Source organism: Canis aureus, chromosome 14, assembly GCF_053574225.1.
Source record: "Canis aureus isolate CA01 chromosome 14, VMU_Caureus_v.1.0, whole genome shotgun sequence".
Taxonomy (NCBI): domain Eukaryota; kingdom Metazoa; phylum Chordata; class Mammalia; order Carnivora; family Canidae; genus Canis; species Canis aureus.
The window spans coordinates 13003825-13024681 of record NC_135624.1 but is presented as its reverse complement, the minus strand read 5'-3'; the positions used below and the strand labels follow the sequence as shown (position 1 = coordinate 13024681).

At 34.4% G+C, this 20857-nt stretch overlaps 1 protein-coding gene across 5 annotated transcripts in view; it reads right to left on the bottom strand.

Annotated features, from left to right (window-relative positions):
• The window catches only part of PKHD1L1 (PKHD1 like 1), a 148110-nt gene that overhangs the window by 93374 nt on the left and 33879 nt on the right, over positions 1-20857 (bottom strand). For all 5 annotated transcript variants that reach the window (XM_077846995.1, XM_077846996.1, XM_077846998.1 and 2 more), the window contains exons 15-27: positions 20310-20469; positions 19706-19841; positions 18782-18925; positions 16903-17060; positions 15859-15972; positions 15010-15159; positions 13865-13989; positions 10927-11090; positions 9375-9547; positions 6961-7108; positions 6287-6441; positions 3626-3748; positions 2599-2704 (exon numbers count right to left, since the gene is read on the bottom strand). In XM_077846995.1, the coding sequence (XP_077703121.1) occupies positions 2599-2704; positions 3626-3748; positions 6287-6441; positions 6961-7108; positions 9375-9547; positions 10927-11090; positions 13865-13989; positions 15010-15159; positions 15859-15972; positions 16903-17060; positions 18782-18925; positions 19706-19841; positions 20310-20469 (1856 nt within the window). The remainder of the gene's footprint in view (positions 1-2598; positions 2705-3625; positions 3749-6286; positions 6442-6960; positions 7109-9374; positions 9548-10926; positions 11091-13864; positions 13990-15009; positions 15160-15858; positions 15973-16902; positions 17061-18781; positions 18926-19705; positions 19842-20309; positions 20470-20857) is intronic.

Sequence of the window (20857 nt, the reverse complement as noted above, 5' to 3'; positions counted from 1 at the left end):
AAAGGCTACAAACAATAAGCCTATAAGCAACCAGGGAAAAGATAGACACGTATTTACCAGTGGTAAACTTTTTCCACTGAATTGTTCTGCATTGTTTCATATTTTAACTCTATGTTGAGAGAGATTAGCAGAATTATCTGACTGAATATGGAATGACATAAGGAGAATTATTGTCATGACAAATTAAACAGGCATCTCTATATGAGAATTTATACTATGACAGAACTGCCATCACAAATTCATGAGAAAAGGAAGAACTGCACAAAATGTGTTGTGGGCACTTCCCACTTGTGATAAAATAAGATTCCTCTATCTAGGGTGACACACATCCTAAAGTGCCTGAAATATTACCAGGGTACACCCACTGTCTCAATACCTTATACAGAAAGTTTTTACACTCACTCTAGTGTCCAGATTTGATCCATAAATGATATAGTCACCCTGGTTATATAGCATCACATACAACATGGATTCTACATGGGCTTAAATGGCTAAGAATGAAAAATGTGGAACTCTAGAATTTTAGTAGAAAACATAATCAAACAACTTTAATGTATAGGTGGGTTTCTTAAATAAGATTAAAAAGCCATGGTTAACCATAGAGGAAAAGATAAATAAATTGGAATATATCAACGATTTAAATGTTTCCATGAGCACGATACTAAAACAAAGTGCAGGTGACATAGTGGGAGTAGACATGTGCAAAGATTGGTAAACATATTATGTAATATGCAGCTATAAGTCAATAGAAAAGAGACAATCTGATAAATGGATACAGGATGTCAATAACAATTTGCAGAAGAAATCATGCAAATGTCCAGGAAGCAGATGAGAGGATCACATGCATTTCTCATAAGGGAATAGACAAAATAAGACGAGGATGAGATAACCCCTTTTACCCATCAGATTGACCAAAATTAGGAAACTGATGATACCAAATATTGACAAGGATGTGGAGAATATGGCACTCTCATACCTACTGCAAGTACAGGCACTCTGGGGAGCAATTTGGTCATCTAATAAACTGAATACACGTTCACTCGTTTCTTATTCAGCAATTCTCTCTGGGCATATACCCTAAAGAAGCTCTAGTATGTATACAATAGATTTGTGCAACAAAGCTCAATATGGTTATGTGTAAAAACAAAAAAATGCAAACAATCTAAATGTCAATCAATAGAGATGAAAATAGATATATTCATGAAATATTTTTAAATGATGAATTAGACATGCATAAAACCATATAAATATTTCTCAAAATGAATGTTGAATGACAAAAGTCAGATACAAATGATATTTACAATGTAACATCTCTGATACTTACATTTCAACATCTCTTCCATAAGCTTAAAAAAACTGGCAAAATTACCATATGTGCATGTTATATACAAAAGGTATTAAAAATGGCATGAAAGAATACACACAAAATTAATTATTGTGACTGCCTCTGGGGAGATTTTAGACACTAGAAGAAGAAATTGTGCCTCGAGAGGACCTGAGCTATTCCTATAATATTTCCTTTCTTATATTGATGATAGGAAGTAAACATGACAAAATGTTAACAGTGCTAATTTTCAATGAAAGAATATAGGTGTTTTTATAGCATTATTAATCTTTTAATTATTTTTAAATTTATCAAAATATGGCAAAAGGCAATTTGGATTAATTATTTTGAGTAAGAAACAATTTTTTCAGGAAGTACATAAAAAATTGAAATTCATTACAAAATACAAGGATAGAAAATGTAAAAATGTAAATACTGAAGGACCACAACCAAATGAAAGTTAATCAAATTCTTATTTTTGATAGCTCTGACCCCATGTGACATGAATTGTCCCAAAGTAATATCATTAATGTAAAAAAGTCTGAAGAATCTATTCTTCAGACACAGAGATGTGCGGTTTTTAAAATTTCCCGGTTTTCCCTGATATATAATTAGCAGATGAATTTTCCTACTAGCCAAGATCAGATCTGTGATTATAGTAGCTGAGCTCATCTTTCTGACTGAAACCACAAGCCACTCCCAGCAATCCTTAGACCTGCTATGCTATTTACTTCAGCACCTGGGAGCTCAGACACAAATCGTAACCATGCTTTTTAAAGTAACAACATATTATGAAGATATGGTACAATGTGTTACCCAAGACTGAGTTCTTGGCAATAATTTTTCTCTCCAGTTCTCAAGTCTAGGACCTAATTATTTTCTTTTACTAAACAGCAGCTGTCTCATTACCAACCTTCTAGTACTAAATCTCCTAGAAGTGGTCTCATATGATGAAAGATTCCCATTAATACCCCAGCAAGCGGCCTTTCACAAAAATGCCTTATCAGAGTGAAATTTTAGATACTGATTCCAATGTGGTGAAACTAAAGAAGTAGAAGGCTGAGGAGTCCATCTTCAAATGTGATTTTTTTATTCAAAAATAAGTAATGAATGCTCTGTCCACAGCTTTCTGATCTGATAGATTTTTTTTTAACTCTGTAGAAATAACTGCTTGCCTGAGTCGGTGAAACTAGTATATTAAAAAATCATTATGAGTTTACATTTTTGCTAGTTGTCTTCCATCTTCTACTCCAAGCTAAAAAGCAGGAGATTACCTTGAGATGGGCTGATGGCCCGGACTAATGGAGTGGCCATGGCATCCCATGTAAACCCACAGTCACCTGAACATTTAGCTGGAATTCCATTGACATAGACTTCAACCTTCAAATAAAGAAACACACACACACAGAGAGAGAACAAAGGTAGCATGGCTAAGGAGAATATGCATAGGATTTAAACAAATGATGGAATTTTGTTTGTTTGCTTGTTTGCTTATAAAAATTATTCTATTCTATTTAAACTTTTTCTGCTTTGACCATTCATTCATTCATTCAGCAAATGTGCCTTCTATGCAAAGACACAGTTGTAAAATACAGTAAAATATCATTAAACACAACCAATGACATCCCTGCTGTCACTTGATTTATGTCCTAGTGGGAAAGAGACAGTTTCACAACACTATACATTTTTTAAAAAGATTTTATTTACTTATTTGAGAGAGAGCACTGTGAGACAGCACGAATGGGGCACATGGAGTGGAAGAGGGACAAGCCCACTCCCACTGAGCAGGGAGCCCCCAGTTCGGGGCTATCCTAGGACTCCAAGATCATGACCTGAGTCAAAGGTAGATGCTCAACTCATACTGAGCCACCCAGGTGCCCCAAGACTACAATTTTTTTTTTTTAAAGTAAATACATACAATTCACCTAGTGGTGAATAGTGCTATGAAGGAAAATAAAGGCTGCTCTTGAGAAAGTCCTCTGACCTCTTACATATTAATTTCCTCATCATTAAAGTAGTAATATTAATAATTACTTCACAGAATGACGTAAAAATTAAATGAAAGAATACATTTTCAAATTCTAACAGGCAATAGCAAAGTTTATAGATCTATGCTTTTATCATAAGGAAGATAATTTTCCCAAAAGTCACAAAATAATATTGAGTTAATCAACTATTGACACAAATATTCACAGGAAAATAAAGACACCATATCTGCTGTTTAACTGGTCTTTAATGTATTAGAAAGTAGTTACACACTTAAAATTATGTTAAATGTCATGAGGAAAGTTTCAAGAATACCTGTGGCTGTTGGCTGGGTGTACGAAGTAGGTCTCCAAGTATACGTTGTCTGAATAAGCCACCTTCCTTTATCTTCATAACTGTCATATTAGCCTTTTCTCCAATAACATGGGAATCATTAATCTATTGTTACACAAAATTATTTTACTAGAAAGGCCATGATAAATATGACCACATTAGTTTTTTTTTTTAATTAAGCAAGGTTGAAAGTGAATAAAAGCTAAGGATAAAAAAAAAAACATTCTATAACATTTTAGTCATATTTTTGGAAGGAGCCTCTTACAAGTAAGCATAATATACCCCCAATAAAATAACACTAATATTATTGCCTTATCATATATTGCACCGATTACAAGTTAAATTGAATGACTGAAATTAACCTGAAATTTTAAAATAAAATATGTCTCAGGAAAATGATTTTACTAAATTTTATTTTCTCAGAAAGTTCTTTGCTTTTTCTGAATATCACCACTTTGACAAATGACTGTTGAATAGTTGAATTTATTTATTCCTTTTTCTAGAGAGTTAACTTTTCTCTTTTAGCATGTTTTACCCCTGCCCATCCTGGTTTTTCATCCACTTGTGGAATTATGTTTTTTGCCAATAATAAAAATGAATCAAATAAAATCAATATGTACAATTTGGTCAATCCAAAATCCCTCTGCCAATATGGTAGGCTTCTGATACATACGGCACCTAGCAAAGAGATAGGAGTCTCCATGTTGGGCCTCATGGGTTGCGAAGTGGTGATGAGAAGCAGAAATGATGAGCAAGCAGAGGAGACTGGTCAGGAAAGAGACAAGGAGATAAATGCACAGATACCAGCAGAGATAACAAGAGGAAGACCAGTCATTAGAGCTGCTCAGCTACAGAATCTTCTAATTCTAGTTTTAAATGATACATTTTCTTAAAGAACTTCCATATCTTTATGATTGTTACTATTTTGCACATCCATAGTCTATGTGTGGACATTATACACTACATTTATATACTTTTTTTCCTTTCTCTTTCCCTCTTTTTTTTTCCCATAGTGGCTTCATAAGTAAACCATTGCATTTTTTCTACCTTATGTTATGGACATCTTTCCAGGTGAATATCCATGGGTCTACCTATGGCTGCATGACAGTCATGCTAAAGTTGTGGCATTTTAACAACCATTCTTCTATTGATGGGGATAGGTTCCTAGGTTTTTACTATTATAAATACTGTTGCAGTGACTACTTTTGTGCCTATATCACTTCATATTTGTGTTATTATTTTAGTAGTATAGAGTTTAATAGCTGAAATTGCTAAATCAGAAGGTATCTATATTCGGACTCTACTATATAATCCCCCAAGTCATATGAATTGACTTTCTCACTAAAACAGTGCATGAGAGAGACTCTTTCCTCACACTCTGTCACTTGAAAGCATCTTCTTAATATTTGACAATCTGAGCCCCTAGACTCCTCTAGACTCCTGTCTTTCACATACTTTGGGCCCAACCTCCCCACCTCCTCCACACTCTAAGCAAAGGTAGTTAGATGACAACTTAACATGTGACTCCCTTGTGAACTTTAAAAGATCACCTTTAGAACCAGAATAGTATCCAAGGCCCCAGAATACAGCTCTAATGGATGGTGGTAGAATTATAGACAGCAACAGTGATTATACTTGGTCCCCCCATAAAGTATACCCAGATTTAGTCCCGAGACAGGCCCTGCCTGGACTCCTCCTGCTCCTGTCAAGAGTCTTCTTTTTTTTTTTAATTTTTATTTATTTATGATAGTCACAGAGAGAGAGAGAGAGAGAGAGAGAGGCAGAGACACAGGCAGAGGGAGAAGCAGGCTCCATGCACCGAGAGCCCGATGTGGGATTCGATCCCAGGTCTCCAGGATCGCGCCCTGGGCCAAAGGCAGGCGCTAACCCGCTGCGCCACCCAGGGATCCCTGTCAAGAGTCTTCTAACACATATTCCTGGACTCTTTCCAGAGGGGACAGCAAATAAAGTACCAGTAGCAATTCTCCATGAAAGAGAACATCTCATCAACTTAATTTAGAACAATCTTCATCTCAATTTCCTTTTTTTATGTTTAATCTACAGTTTCCATTTTTTAAAATACAGAGAGTCTCAAATTCTTTTAAAAATGAGGCCAGGTGCATCAGAAAAGATGAATACCCACCATTTGCTTTGACATGGATGGAACTGGAGGGTATTATGCTGAGTGAAATAAATCAATTGGAGAAGGACAATCATCATATGGTTTCACTCATCCGAGGAATATCAGAAATAGTGAAAGGGATTTTATGGGAAAGGAGGGGAACTGAGTGGGAAAAATTAGAGACCATGAGAGACTCCTAACTCTGGGAAACAAAGGATCGTGGAAGGAGAGGTGGGTGGGGGGATAGGGTAACTGGGTGACAGGCACTAAGGAGGGCACTTGATGGGATGAGCACTGGGTATTATACTATACGTTGGCAAATTGAATTTAAATAAAAAAAATAAAAAATAAGTAAGTAAAATAAATAAATAAAAATAAATTTAAAAAATAAAGTAGGTAAAAAAATAAGCAAAAATTAAAAGAGAATAAAAATGAGGCTGGGTGAAAAATAAAATGAGGCATGGTGCAAATAAGCAAGCAACACACAGAAAAAAAACAAAACTCGAGCCAATTGAAGGAACCTGTAGAAGATCTTGCTTTCCACATGAGCTTCTCCACTTGATGTTCCATGAATATCCAGCACAGGTTCCCTCACGTGTCACTGAGACTCGTCCAACTTTTTCTACACTCTGGAGAGCAAACTGTAATTCTGTAGCGGACACGGTGGCAGGAAGGCCTGCACACACAGAAAGACAGGAAATAGTATGAGTCAAAAATTCACAATTAAATTTCACCTTTAAAATATAGGAAATGTGTACTGTGGATTATCACTTGTAAGCCAACTGTCCTCCTCCAATACAGTAAAAATGAAATTTATATCTTTTTTATGCCAAGAATTTATGTATCTCTTAGAAGCAAAAATTACATGGGTAATATAAGTCAGATTATATGGCTCAAATATTTTTATTTTTAATATTGATTAACTTTATAGACAACCTACAAGCCAAGGGTTATAAAAGAAAAACAAACTTTGGAAATATAACCTGTTATATCTGGAGAGGCGATGAAGAAAAAGTGAAAATGTAATTTGTTCTGAACAATTTAGCTTTACATTACTGACATAACCTCAACTATATAAATTATGTAGAGAAATCATATTAGAAAAAAATACACCAAAATGTTTATTATGTTTATTTAGATTGGCACCATCTAACTGATTTATATATATATCACATTCTGAACTTTTGCCATATACCTTTGAGGATGTGTCCATAAGCTTGAATGTCAAAGCTGCCACTAAGAGGTGGGGATGCAGCTTGAATTCTCTGAATACGAATCTTTGACTTCCCTGGCCAATTATTTCCTCTGTAAACAGACTCATTCTCTGTCTCGTTTGTGATGATCTAATTTCCAAAATAAATATTGATAAAATGATTAAACATAACAACAGCTAACATGATTTCTATTTCACCATCATACAATTCTGTGACATGACATAAATGAGCCTCAGGTATTTAAGATTCTTCAGAACATGAAGGAGTGTCACATAAATTAACACAGGCCATACCTACACAGCTGTGATAATGAGGCCAAAATCAACTCAGTCATCTGTGCAGCAATCAGCTGGAATCCCAGTAATACCTCATTAATTCAGAGCATACCCTTCATCACTCAACGAACAAATATTTATTGAACAGGCATTCCATTCAAGGTACAGTGCTAATCACCATAGGGCAGCAAAGAAACATTAAGTCTTAGCTATCAAAAAACAAAATCTTTTTTGGAGAAATAATACAACTATAAAACTAACAATATACGATAGTATAAAATCGGCATAGAGACTGATCCAGACTCAGGAGAAAAGCTTAATGTTGATTGGCAAATCAATTGCCAAAAGCAACACATGCTATGAAAATTCATAGATTGTGACTCTACTAGTCAAGTGATAGTCTCCTGCTTCTGATCCCTCACAGTTGTCTGTGAATTTTGTGGAATTGAAAACTATAAGCCTCATTGTCCACTGAAATGAATAAACATAATTGCCGAAAGACATATGCCAAGAATGTTCATAGCAGTTTTATTCATAATGTGCCAAATTGGAAATAAGGCAAAAGCTAATCAATAGGATGGTTAAATTGTGGTATATTCACATCATGGAATATGGTAAAGCAATGACAAAGAATGAACTATGGCTACATGCAAAAGAGAAATGTCATAATACCGAATAAAAGGAGCTAGATGCAAAGAGTACATACTAGTATTTATTGATACGAAGATTAAAAACAAGCAAAAGCAAAACTATTTATTGGTGGTATATGTCAAAAACAGTGGTTATCCAGGGGTGAAGAGTGAATAATATAGTGACAAGGGGAAGGCACAAGAAAGGCTCTTGGGGAGCTAATGATTTTCTTTGTCTTGATCTGAGTAGTGGTTACATGAGGGTATTTACTTTGTAAAAATTCATGGAATTCAGTGAGGTTGCAGGATGTAAGATGAACACAGAAACCAGTCACATTCCTACATACAAAAGCAAGCATATAGAAACAAAAATTAACAACACAGACCATTTACAATTCAAAGAAAATGAAATGCAGGGGGTCCTGGGTGGCTCAGTCGGTTAAGCTCAGGTCATGATCCCAGGGTCTTGGCTCCAAACCGCCAACCCCCCAGCCCCGCCCCACACCACATGGGGCTCCTTGCTCCACAGTTGAGTCTGCTTCTCCCTCTGCCCCTCTCCTCAGCTTGTGTTCTCTTTCTCCCCTCTGTGCTCAGGGCAGAGTTTGCTTGTCCCTCCCCCTCTGCTCCTTCCTCTGCTTGCACATACTCTCTCTGTATCTCTAAAATAAATAAAGTCTTTTAAAAAATTTAAATAAATAATTTAAAAAATAAAAAAAACCTTACAGTATTTAATACTGATCTTATTATAAATAACTCAAGCAGTACAAAAAATTGTTCAGATCCTTTTGAAATTGTGGAAAACTATCTTTTCCCTCACTGTACCAATTTTGATACAAGCAAAAAATGGTGTTTAGAACAGAAATTGATTATTTATTATTTTACTTTTTTTTTTTTTTTTTTTGAGAGAGAGAGAACATGCATGTGCATGAGAACAGGTTGGGCTTAGGGACAGAGGAAGAGGGAGAAAGAAAAAGGCCCAGCACGGAGCCCACCATGGGGCACAATTTCACAACTCTGAGATCATGACCTGAGCTGAAATCAAGAGTTGGATGCCTAACTGACTGAGCCACCTAGGCACCCCTATAACAGAAACATTTTAAAACATATTGCAGAATCTCAAATTTGCTTTCAACAATCTCTGTTCAGAACATATATTGAAAGGGCCCACAATTTTTCCTTTTAAGTCAAGAGAGGAACTTTACTTAAATCTGACTATTTAAGAATATTTCCCCTTGTCTTTTCCCACAGATACATTTCTTCAAGATTTTTTTAATGCTTAAAGTGAATTTTCATACTCAAGTTCTACAAGCCTCAATGTCTTCATTTATCCTTAGAAAAATTATCTTGTCCTATTAGCCCATCTCTATGTCAGCCATATGTAAAAATTAAAAAGAAAATTTACTAGATCAAAAAAAAAAAAAAGAACATTTACTAGATCAAAGCTATTTTCCCATAAATTGGAAAGAGTAACTTGTAAAATTCTAGGCTTACCTGCCCAAAGCTCACAGCCATCATGGGTATATTGTAACTGCAATTGTATGAAGTCATGGTGATAGAATATTGGTTGGTCACACTTGATCCATTAATTTTGGTGTGATTCACCTGAAAGTGCTTTAAAAATATCCCTTTATTTGCTAGTGCTGGCAGTCTTCTCTTTGGCATTTCTAAAGAACAAAGAATAAATGGGAAATAAAATTGTGCAGCTTTTGTTACTAAAAAGAAAATTATCAAATTATATCCATGTCATGGAATAAGCTGTTTAGAATCAAATTTTAGAAAGAGATTCATCAGGTAAGCAGTTTTTGAAGCTTGGTAAACTTTTACTTCTAGAGTATAAAGCTTTAAAGTTTGTCGATGTATAAGCCTCATCAGATAAAAGAAAATAGTTAAAAGCCACCAAATGGGCAGCCCGGGTGGCTCAGCGGTTTAGCACCACCTTCATCCAGGGTGTGATCCCGGAGACCCGGGTTTGAGTCCCACGTTGGGCTCCCTGCATGGAGCCTGCTTCTCCCTCTGCCTGTGTCTCTGCCTCTCTCTCTCTCTCTCTCTCTCTCTCTCTGTCTCTCATGAATAAATAAATAAAATCTTAAAAAAAAGAAAATAAAAGCCACCAAACCCTGGGCTCCACGTAGCCTTCTGTGGCCCTGTTCTGCTCTGTTCTAGGTTCCCGGAATGCAGTGCTTACTAGGATACACTAGGACAAGACCAAGACTGTCTTGTTCACAGCAATTGCTTTAGTACCCAGCATAGTGCCTGCCACATGGTAGGTGCTAAATGCATGGTATTTAATGAGTTACAAAATTTATCTGAACACAAGTGAGCTGTCTTATATATGTGCTCCACTAATCATAATGTAGGTCTGGTAAGACTGGATTCAAAAGAAGTGACTCTAAAATAGTTACATTTAATTTTTTTACCAGTTGACTCATGACCTTGTACTTGAAAACAATTCCAAAGGAAAGGATCCCAAAATTCCTCTGAAAAATGGTAGTAGTCACTTTTCACAGTGACTGAAATTAGGTTGATTTTTTTAAAAGATCACAATTTAATTTTATTATCACAGCTCATATATGTGCATCTACTGACATGACTAAAATAAAAAACAATGCTAAGGCTACCAGAAATAAAGTTTTCATTTAAGTATCATTAATTATCACAATTAAATCCTTGGAAATAGTCAGCTGAATCTTACCAAACAGATTTCAATGTTAATGGTGGCCTTTTAGGAACAGATATTTTCATAGTTAGTTTCTTAAAAATCAAAGCAAAATGAAAATGTTTGCTATAGTTTATATATCTGTAAACAGAATCCAGGACTACAAAGTTTAATTCTTACAATAATGACAAAGCTTACATTAAGGGTACATTTATCCTTAGAATAAAAAATATGATTTAAATTATAATATCAAGATAAAAGAATGAGTCATAAATATTTATAGATTAATGTTTCTATCTAAATTAAAGAATATAAGTAATTTCCATGGTAAGATTTTACTACATAAGATTCAGAAGGTTTCAATAGGTATGGAAAGATACAACATACCATCCCACGCTGAAAGTGTAGATGCCTGTCCAATGTATACTGTATCAACATAGAAGGACTGTGATTCTGATGCTTTCTGTAAACCAATCCTCCGAAGAGAAAAATTTGACCCAGTGTATTTGGTTTGTATGAGGTCCAGAAGGTCTATGCAAGTATAGGTCCAGCTAAAATTATGGTTGATTAATTAGATGCATAGGTCAGTTGTAATGTCTAATGTAAAGCCATCCACTATAAAAAGCCTTAAAATCTTAAGGAGTAGAAGTGGTTTTTCCCACAAGAAGACCATCAAGCATACTTCATTAGCACAGAAAAGCAGCCATAACAACAAACAACAGACAGAAACTTGAATTGGTAGTAAAGGAATTAACGTTGAATACAAATACGGGTTTTCTTCTATTTGCAGCCTTGGCAGTAGCCATAGGGACGTGAAATATTCTGCAGCAATACATAAGGAAACTAAGGAGTATGCACCTTGGTGTAGAGCATGTAAATAAAAATAAGACACTACAACAAAGTCAACTATGTCAGCAAAAAATGTCAGAGATAGAACAGTTAAATTCAGTTCAGGACTAAGAAGCAAAACTGGAATTTGTTATTACTCCCAAAAGAGCTCGCTGGAGTTGCACTTTCTACTTCTAAGTGCTACGTGATTTGTAGTACAATGCCTCTTAAATGTGTAAGTTAGATTCAGATTTCTCACTACATATGAACTGCACTGGAATTCCATAAATTACCATGAAGCAATTTGGCTACGAGAGTTTGCAACAAAGAGATAAATATTGCCATGGAAATAACTAAGTACAATTTAACAATCATCTTTACATCAGCTACTACCTTAGTTATTAACTGACTAGTTTGTTTGGGCACCTTCTATTCGAATTTTCTTCGTGGTTTATAAATTCATCATGGGATCTACCCAAGTGCATCAAAGCGTGGCTTAAACTGATGTATCATTTTTAGAAAATTATATCCAAAACTATACTAAGTTAATGTGCTCTTCAAGTAAATCCGAAAAAAAGTACTTAGGGTCTCCGTAGAATTCTACTCTCATTATATAATTCTGAAGTTTAAAAAAATACACTTTGAAAATTTGGTATACAGGACAGGACCCTTTATCAGACAAAAGGAGATAACAAACAGTATCAAGCTTAAGTGAACAGCACACTGCCTTTGTGGCTAGATAACAGTGGTTTCTAAAGGAAAATGAGATTTAACTTTTCAAATTTTGAAACTTGATTTATAGTTATGAACATCACTGTTTTTGGAAGGTTATAGAATGATTCTTGAGAGGAAAATGGCTCTTTTTTTTTTTTTTTTTAGATTTTTATTTATTTATGATAGTCACAGAGAGAGAAAGAGAGAGGCAGAGACACAGGCAGAGGGAGAAGCAGGCTCCATGCACCGGGAGCCCAATGTGGGACTCGATCCCGGGTCCCCAGGATCGCGCCCTGGGCCAAAGGCAGGCGCCAAACCGCTGCGCCACCCAGGGATCCCGAAAATGGCTCTTCTAACACTAACAATGTCCTGAAAATAATCTAATGCTAACACATCCGTTTGATCTAGGTGGCCTATCTAGCCTAAATAAAAGCAGATCTAGAAATACCCAATAGGAGCAGGACAGTTTACTTTGCCTTAATTGGCAATAGTTTTAACAGCGAACTCTAGTCCTTTAAAATCATGATACTCTTGTTTAAAGATCTCGTGGTGTTTAGAGTAAAGGAAGCCCATCATTTCTATCAAATGTAGTACATCTTCAAATGACCTCACAGCAGATAAACTACAGGTTAGAAGGAAACAGAATCTATTTAACAATAATGGTAAGTGATGCTTTTGAGTAACAAGGAAGAACCAAGATTTGTAAAACATCCCAAAATCCTGTTACACTGGAAGAGTAAAATGTATGCAGGTGGTGCTCATCAAAGCTAAAATTGTGATTCTATTGTTCAATTCAGATATGCAGGCAATGATCACAGCAAAATGTACTTGGGGAATACTTTTTAAAATAAAAAAAGTATATATGTGTATGCACGTGTCTTCATTTTTACTTCTATTGTATGTGAAATGTGTGTATGTTGTATGTGGAAATGCAAGAGTGGGTTGACATAAATTTCAGAAGATTAAATAATTAATAAAAATCAGAACATAACTGCAGAACTGAGTGCCTGGGTGGCTCGGTTGGTCAAGCATCTCCCTTCGGCTCAGGTCATGATCCTGGAGTCCAAGGGTAGGGCCCCATATCAGGCTGCCTGTTCAGAGGAGAGCCTGCTTCTCCCTCTGCCCCTCACCACACTCATGCTCTCCCTCTCCATCTCTTTCTCTCTCTCTCATGTAAATAAATAAAATATTTTTAAAAATTATGCAGAACTAAATAGTGCTTGAGGGTATAGCAATTATAATGTCATTAAATAGCTTTCTCTGGGCCCTATATTTTCTATTTGCATTTCTATGTGTCTAACTTTTGGCAAATCAACCATTAAAGAGTCTTCTCTCCCCTAATTTTGGAATATTCATTGAAACATTTTATTTTCTCCACTTACACTCAGAAATGACCTTTTCTTCAGTGATCAAAATCTAATGACAATATTGTGATGAGGCAGTCTCTTTCTACCCTCCTTCAATAAGTAGGAACATTATTAGATTTAATAATACATGGTTTAAATGATAAAGCTTACCATTGCTTTGTCTTTTAAATGGTCATAGGTGATGATAACACTAGACCAATTTTTATTTTCATAGCCTATAGATTGATTTTTGGCACAACTATTTGTTAGGATGCTTATGTACAGGACAGGAAAACTGCAGTCAGATCTATGGTGCACATGATTTGTCAAAAACCAACAAAAAGTGAGAAAAAAAAAAAGCCCAAATAAAACATGAGTTTATTTTCAGCTTATATATTATAGTCTAACTTAAATTTTAAATTCATAGCATAACTTACGTGTTTCCATTAGTAAAGTCATATGTAAATTGTATATCATTGCTTCTAGTAATCTTGCTCCTGTCTTGATATTGGAATTTTAGAGCAATATAATTTGCCAGGAATCCTTTGTATGCTAAACATAACTACACAGAAAGTTTTAAAAAGAAATCAGTAACAATATCTTACTTTTAAGTTTTTTTTTAGCAATTCAAATTAATTCAATCTATTCCAATAAATAAATATTGAGAATTTTCTGTATAAAATGTTTCAGAACACAGAGAAAGAACAATTAATTTCAGCTAATTAGGTACAGAAGAATTGGGGAAGATTTCCTAGAAGAAGAAGTGGAGTTGAAGTGACCTTACAATTAATGATTAATTCTTTAATGTTTTCTTAGATATGGTTTCCTTGAAAAATTAAAACAATTCACTCCTCATAGTCACGGAGCAATGTAACACTTAAATCCAGCTCTAGCTGAACTCCACAGTGAATTTAAAAGCCCATCACCGACAGAGAGAAGATAAACATTCAAGTAGATTAATTGGGATGTTAACGTAGCTGAGCATTTAGAGAGGGAGATGAATGTCACTGTAAAATAGTAATTAAATACCAATTAAAAAATAGCAATTTTAGTGGTCTACAACATCTTAAGCATACCAAATATATTTAGAACTTAAGAATATGCATCACAAATTTGAGAATTTTAAAACAAGAAAAAGGATAAACAAAACTATGATTGCTAGTCTTAAATATATACCCTAAAACTACCATCTCTGCTCATGCTTTTCCTTCACTTTTCCTTGACTGGATACCCAAGATCACTCTATGATGCCTATCCATTTTTGTTTCTTCTTAATAAATGAAGGAAGATTGAAGAGATAATACATTTTAATGACTTTAGTACTTAAATTTGCATGCAAATAATTTTCTCTGAAATTATAAGACAAAGCAGAATACATGTGATACTGCATATTTTTTAAAATACCTTTTTTTGAGAACCAACTGAAATGGAAATCATAAGCACCCAGAATACGAACCACAGTACCTGTCCAATGTGACATAATTTCACATGACAAGTACTTTTCCCTGTCTTAAAATTTCATGACATTTTATTACCTAGATATTTTACAGATTAAATTAGCATATCATTTTGTTGAGTTTACCTGATTATAAGGAAATAATAAAATGTCTCCATATGGTAGTTTATTTGGTTTAACATCTGCTGAGTCAAAAAGAACAGCTGGGTTTTTCAGGGAATAACGACCACAGTAAGCATCGGTTTCAGCTGTCTTCTGCCCTCTGTTATTATGTTCCTATAGACACAATAATACTTCAAGTGAAAAAAATGATTTATTGTCCTGCTTTCTTCCCCCACATCTCCACCTGAGTCGCTCAAGTTCCAACTTGATTCCATTTCTTCCCACGCTACTTTAACTTGAAATATTCTCTCTTCTCTGAAACTCTCTCATCCTATGTCACTCCATAATCATATAATCCCTTGTACCTTTACCTTTGATGATTTCCTAAATCTTATCTTTTTCCTTATATCATGAACTCTCAAGGATATTTATTCATTCCTTCCACAAATATTTATTCACTGTTCACTGTGTACACGTTGCTGTTTTTTTTTTGTTTAATCTTCAAGGTATAAGGGAAGTAATTAATGTATATAATGTCCTACTACAAATTGTATTCTCTGAAGTCAGTGAGGAAACAGGATCTACTCTGCATCCAAGTAAAGAAAACAAATAAAATATGCTATAGATCTTTCATTTGTTTATCTTCCCTACTTTCTCTTGAACAAGAAAATTCATATGTGGTGGAAATGCTGCTTTCACAAATGAATCACATTATAATGTCAAGAAATGCTAAAACAGACCTTATCAATAAATGTGTAACAAAATTATTTTTGCAATTTGACAACAGGAATCACAACTAATACAAAGAAAATCACAAAATTCCAAGCATTTTCTTATTTGGTCAGTTTCACAGTTCATTTTAATGTTCCATACCAGGTTAAAATCAGTCTCATAATCTCGAAAGTATTTCACAACAAATCCTTCTTCAAAATTTGCAATTTGTAGTGGACACTTGGTGGTAACCATTTCTTCCACGGCTGCCTGAAACTAAATTAACAGTATGAGCTTTAGTAACTTCTTTTTCATGAAGAGTTAGAACATTCATAATTCTACCACTAATTCCACTAATTAGTTATAATAGAACATTTGCATAATACAATTCCTATACTTTAGCCATCATTATGAGATCATTTCCCAAATATTTTTTAATTTCTGTGTAATAATTTCAGTGTCCAGTGACTTTTTCGAGAGTTTTACTTTAGAATGACAATAGTTACATCCCATTGGGTAATATCAGCTTACACAGTTGTTACATAAGGTAGACATATTTGTTTAGCAGTTTTTTTTAAAGAGGGCAATGAGGCGAGCCTAAATGAATTAGCACCTAATTAAACAGGTTCCAAGTCAGTAGTTTTCTCAATTAACTCAAAATTAACTGGAAAAAAATATACATCCTAACACATTCAGTTTTTCAAAAGAAGAAATTCAGATACTATAAGACTGCATTTATGATTATTTAAAAGTAATAAGTCATTTTGGATTACTCAGGAATTAGTACACTTTTACAAGTTCTCCTGTAATTCCCATACCTACTTCTCTGGCAAGACACAGATAGAATTCATGTTTAGAATTAAGGAGATAATATAAGATCTTTAATCATGCAACAAATGTTAACAAACTCATGGTGTAGGTAGTTGTCAAAATTCAGTAACTCCCAAGCAAACATTTTTTTTTTTCTATGGGAACAGCTGGGCTCTGGGAGGATACACTGGATCCTGTTAACACATATCTAAGAACTCCCTCCCATCCCCTCTGTCTCTGTGTGACGTCTCCTTCCTTCTCTGCTCAATGTGGGTTGGCTCCAACCCATCATGCCAAGTAAGAGTATATTACCATTCCTTAAAGTGTGGGAAGTTTTTTTAATATAAATGTGACGTTTAAACAGATTTCTGTTTAAGAAATTAACAAACAGCCTACTTCAGCTTCTGATGACCATGGGGTCAGAGGCTTAGAAGTGACTCCATCCCAGTGCAATGTGAATGTCTCCAAACTGGGCTTTCCTTTGATTTGTTCTGTAATATCCAGTGTGACATTGTTCCCTTCAAACACTTCATAACCAAGCAGATCAAAGTCTCCTGCAATGAAATACCAAACAGAATTTGATGTTAATTAATAAAATACCAATATAGCCATAATAGACATTCAAAATAAATAAAATTGGGTTTATTTAGTTGTATTATCACCAAAGAAAAGGATGAACGGAGAAGTCAAGGAATGGATCCTTGACTTTGAGCAGATTTAACTGCAGCAGAAATAGCAAAGCAGCAAATAAAGTGCTATTCATTTAAGGTTCAGTTTCCATGGTTTGAAAGAAAGTATTATGAGATAAACAGAAGGAGGTTTTGGAACCAGAGGGTAAACATCAATTGGAAGTGGGATATTCCAAAAATTCTTTTAGTTTTGTCCAGTACTGTTATCATAATATAAAGGGCGAAGCTGAGATAGTTCTATTTTCTTTAAACAGAAATATGGCATGAAGCTGAATCCCAGGAAATAGCCCCAGGCTTGTGAAGCCTGTTTATACAATCTCACTTTGAGGAAAATAAGAGTTTGTCCTCAGATGTATCTCTACTTTGGGAAGATGCTTCGCCAGTGGAATCCCATTGACCTTCTCTGTTGGACAATGTCCTAGAATTTGCCCAGTTATGATTTTACCGACATATTTCTTAACGTATGCTGCTGAAGCCTTAAAATTTCTCTCTGAGCTGTAGATAAGTTTCTGGGAGAACAAGGATAACCATATCTTCACTTATACGGCATTTTGACAATTTAACCTTTGGGAAATTTTTAGAACTTCAATTCATATTAAATAAAATTCTTTGCCCTCCACTCACCAATCAAATGGACAGCTTTATCAAATGAGACATAAACAATGAAGTAACATCTTCCTAAATGAATTATGAGTGCCCAAACAAAATTTTTTTACAATACATATTCAGGAACCTATTTTTGAGCTAGATCGCCCAAATACCAAGCTTGGTTGCTAAATGTGGCTGTAAGACTTGAAAATGTAGAGACACCTGGGTGGCTCAGCGGTTGAGCACATCTGCCTTTGGCTCTGGGCATGATCCCAGAGTCCTGGGATAGAATCCCACATCAGGCTCCCGGCATGGAGCCTGCTTCTCCCTCTGCCTGTCTCTGACTCTCTGTGTTTCTCATGAATAAATAAAAAAGATCTTTAAAAAAAAAAAAAAAGATTTGAAAATGTAAAACATTAACAGGAAATTAATAGCTATTACTTGAAAAGAAGAGAGGTCAAATAATTTGGGAAAATGCTGTATTAAAGGTAAAGTGGTTTTTTTCCAGTTTGTGTGTTTGTATGTTTGTTTCTTCACTGTAGGAATCCTCAAGGATTTTAATATTCGAATGAGCTCTGTCAATCTTCAACAAGAAGTTGGTGTATGCAGTTTCCTATGTGGCTTTGACCATAGAATCCTTTCATCGGGCACGATCTGGCCAGACTAGTGTCTCTTGACAAATATTGAGTACTTAAACTTTTATTTCCAGAATTTACATCTTCATTAATTTTTGCTAACTTAGTATGCTATTAAATAGATAGTGCATTTTTAGTATACATAGTATATTTCTCATGCATTGGAATTGTACAATACTTAAAATACAACTAAAGTTTTGATTATAATAGAAAAAATTAACTGTTTAGTTTTTATTTTATGAATTCACTTCTTTTCTTCTGTCATTTTATGGAGTTTTTACCATTTTCAGTGAAATTGTACAGGATACAAATTTGTCTCTTAGAAAAAACCTAACAGAAATACAAAATGAAATATATGCTTACCTCTAGTTGATATAAAAGTTACCAGGTAAACATAGCTTTGGGGGTTTTGTGTTCTTATTACTTGAACTGTATCTGGTTTTATAGACCAGAGATCATTTAAAGCTGATTCCAATATGAAGTCAGAAGCATCGCCAGGTAGCAAGACTTGGATAAAAAAAAAAAAAAGTCAAATGATTAGGGGTTTTAATTTAAAAAAGAAGAGTTAAAATCTTTTGTACTACCATAGCCAGTACTAATGTTTTATATTTGATTTTTTCAAGTGCCCATCGTCTGTATCATGTTATCACTTAATAAAATTGTGTTTTGAAACTGATGCAAGTTCAACAATTGTGACTACTTATTTGGATTGTGATCTCTTGAAGAGTAGGATCATATTTTATTGTTTTAATAGTCCCCTAGTACTAAGCATTGTGTTTAGAAAATAGTAAGCGCCTGTCAATATTTACTTAATGAAACAATTAATGGAAATAGTAAAAATTATATTTTAAGGTTAAATATAAAATAGAGATACGATGTTTTTGTTAACGAATAAATTAGTGTCTCATATCTTTGTCACTTAATTTGAGGAACTGGAAGAAATGTTTAGTTCTCTGTAATGATAAATTGGATTCTTATTATCTTAACATACCTATGAATCACAGATATATAAATCCCTTGTGTGCACATAGGTGTACATTTATCATGATCCTTATAAACAAAAATGATATTATATACCTGGAAGTTGTTTTTACTGATGCCATTTTTATCCTAGTCTAAAGGTTTTTCTTCACAACGTATTTTTAGCTTGTCTAGCATACTATTAAAACAATATTTTCCAGAAAGAATTTGACTAAAGCAAATCTTTATAATTTGACTACAGCAAATTTTTATAATTCCATCTATAAATGAAGAGAAATAAAATTTCTTTTATAATTTACAACTTACCAGTTTTTTCCATGTTATAGGTTAATCTATATTGGTAGCGTGAACATGAATTAGCTTCTACACACGGGCTGGTTACCGTGATCTTCTGAACTTCATTAGTTGCACTAGATGTTTCCCAGTTTTCCAATGTTATAAGCTATTTTCCAATTAAAAAAAATATCTTTACTGTATAGAAAAATACACTTTAAAAGCATGATAGTCAACTATTCAATGCCTCTTGATTTTACTGCAAATGACAAAACATTTTGAAGTTTCTCTCTTATCAAATAACAGACTACTGAGTTTTTTGGCGATTTTTTTAAAAGATTTTATTTATTTATTCATGAGAAACGCAGAAAGAGGGGCAGAGACATAGGCAAAGGGAGACGCAGGACTCGATCCCAGGACCCCAGGATCATAACCTGAGCCAAAGGCAGACATTCAACCACTGAGCCACCCAGTTATCCCACCTTTTGAGTTTTAATACAGATAGATACTCCAAGCCACAAGTCAATAATCTCCCCTCCCCCAAAACACCATCTTCCCTAGTAAAATTAATAATCAAATAGAGCTCCTATCTTTGAACATTTACTTTCTACGAAGTGGATCTATAATCATAGCAAACCTGTACTTCCTGGACAATTGTCGACTGGGATCTGATAACTTGTTCTTCATTTACTGCATCTTCTGTCTGTTGTTCTGTATAAACGTTTCTATACTGGTACAGGGCAACATCAACAAAGGCACTCAGTCTATACTCCTGCAGCAAGATTTCAATGTAATATCTGGAAACATATGAAATTTTTTCCAATGAAAATAAAATAAAATTGCAACACTATATAAAACACCAGCCTATTAAATTATTTATATTGTAGTATCCCTGATTTTGTTTTGTTTTATTTATTTTTTACAGTATCTTTGATTTTAAATATAAAATTTCATAGTGGTTTATTAAAATAAAATAAATTATGTAAGATATCCACACAAGAGATACAGAGTTGTCCCCATTCATGACTAACTCATTCAGTTTTGTCAGTAAATATTTACTGAAAAAGATACCATCGCTTATCCTCAAGGAGCTTAAAACAAAAGTACATTATAATGCAAACTCCCTGGCCTAAAACACAGAGGGCATGTGGAGTTTAAATACTTTAATATGTGTAAGAAAATGAC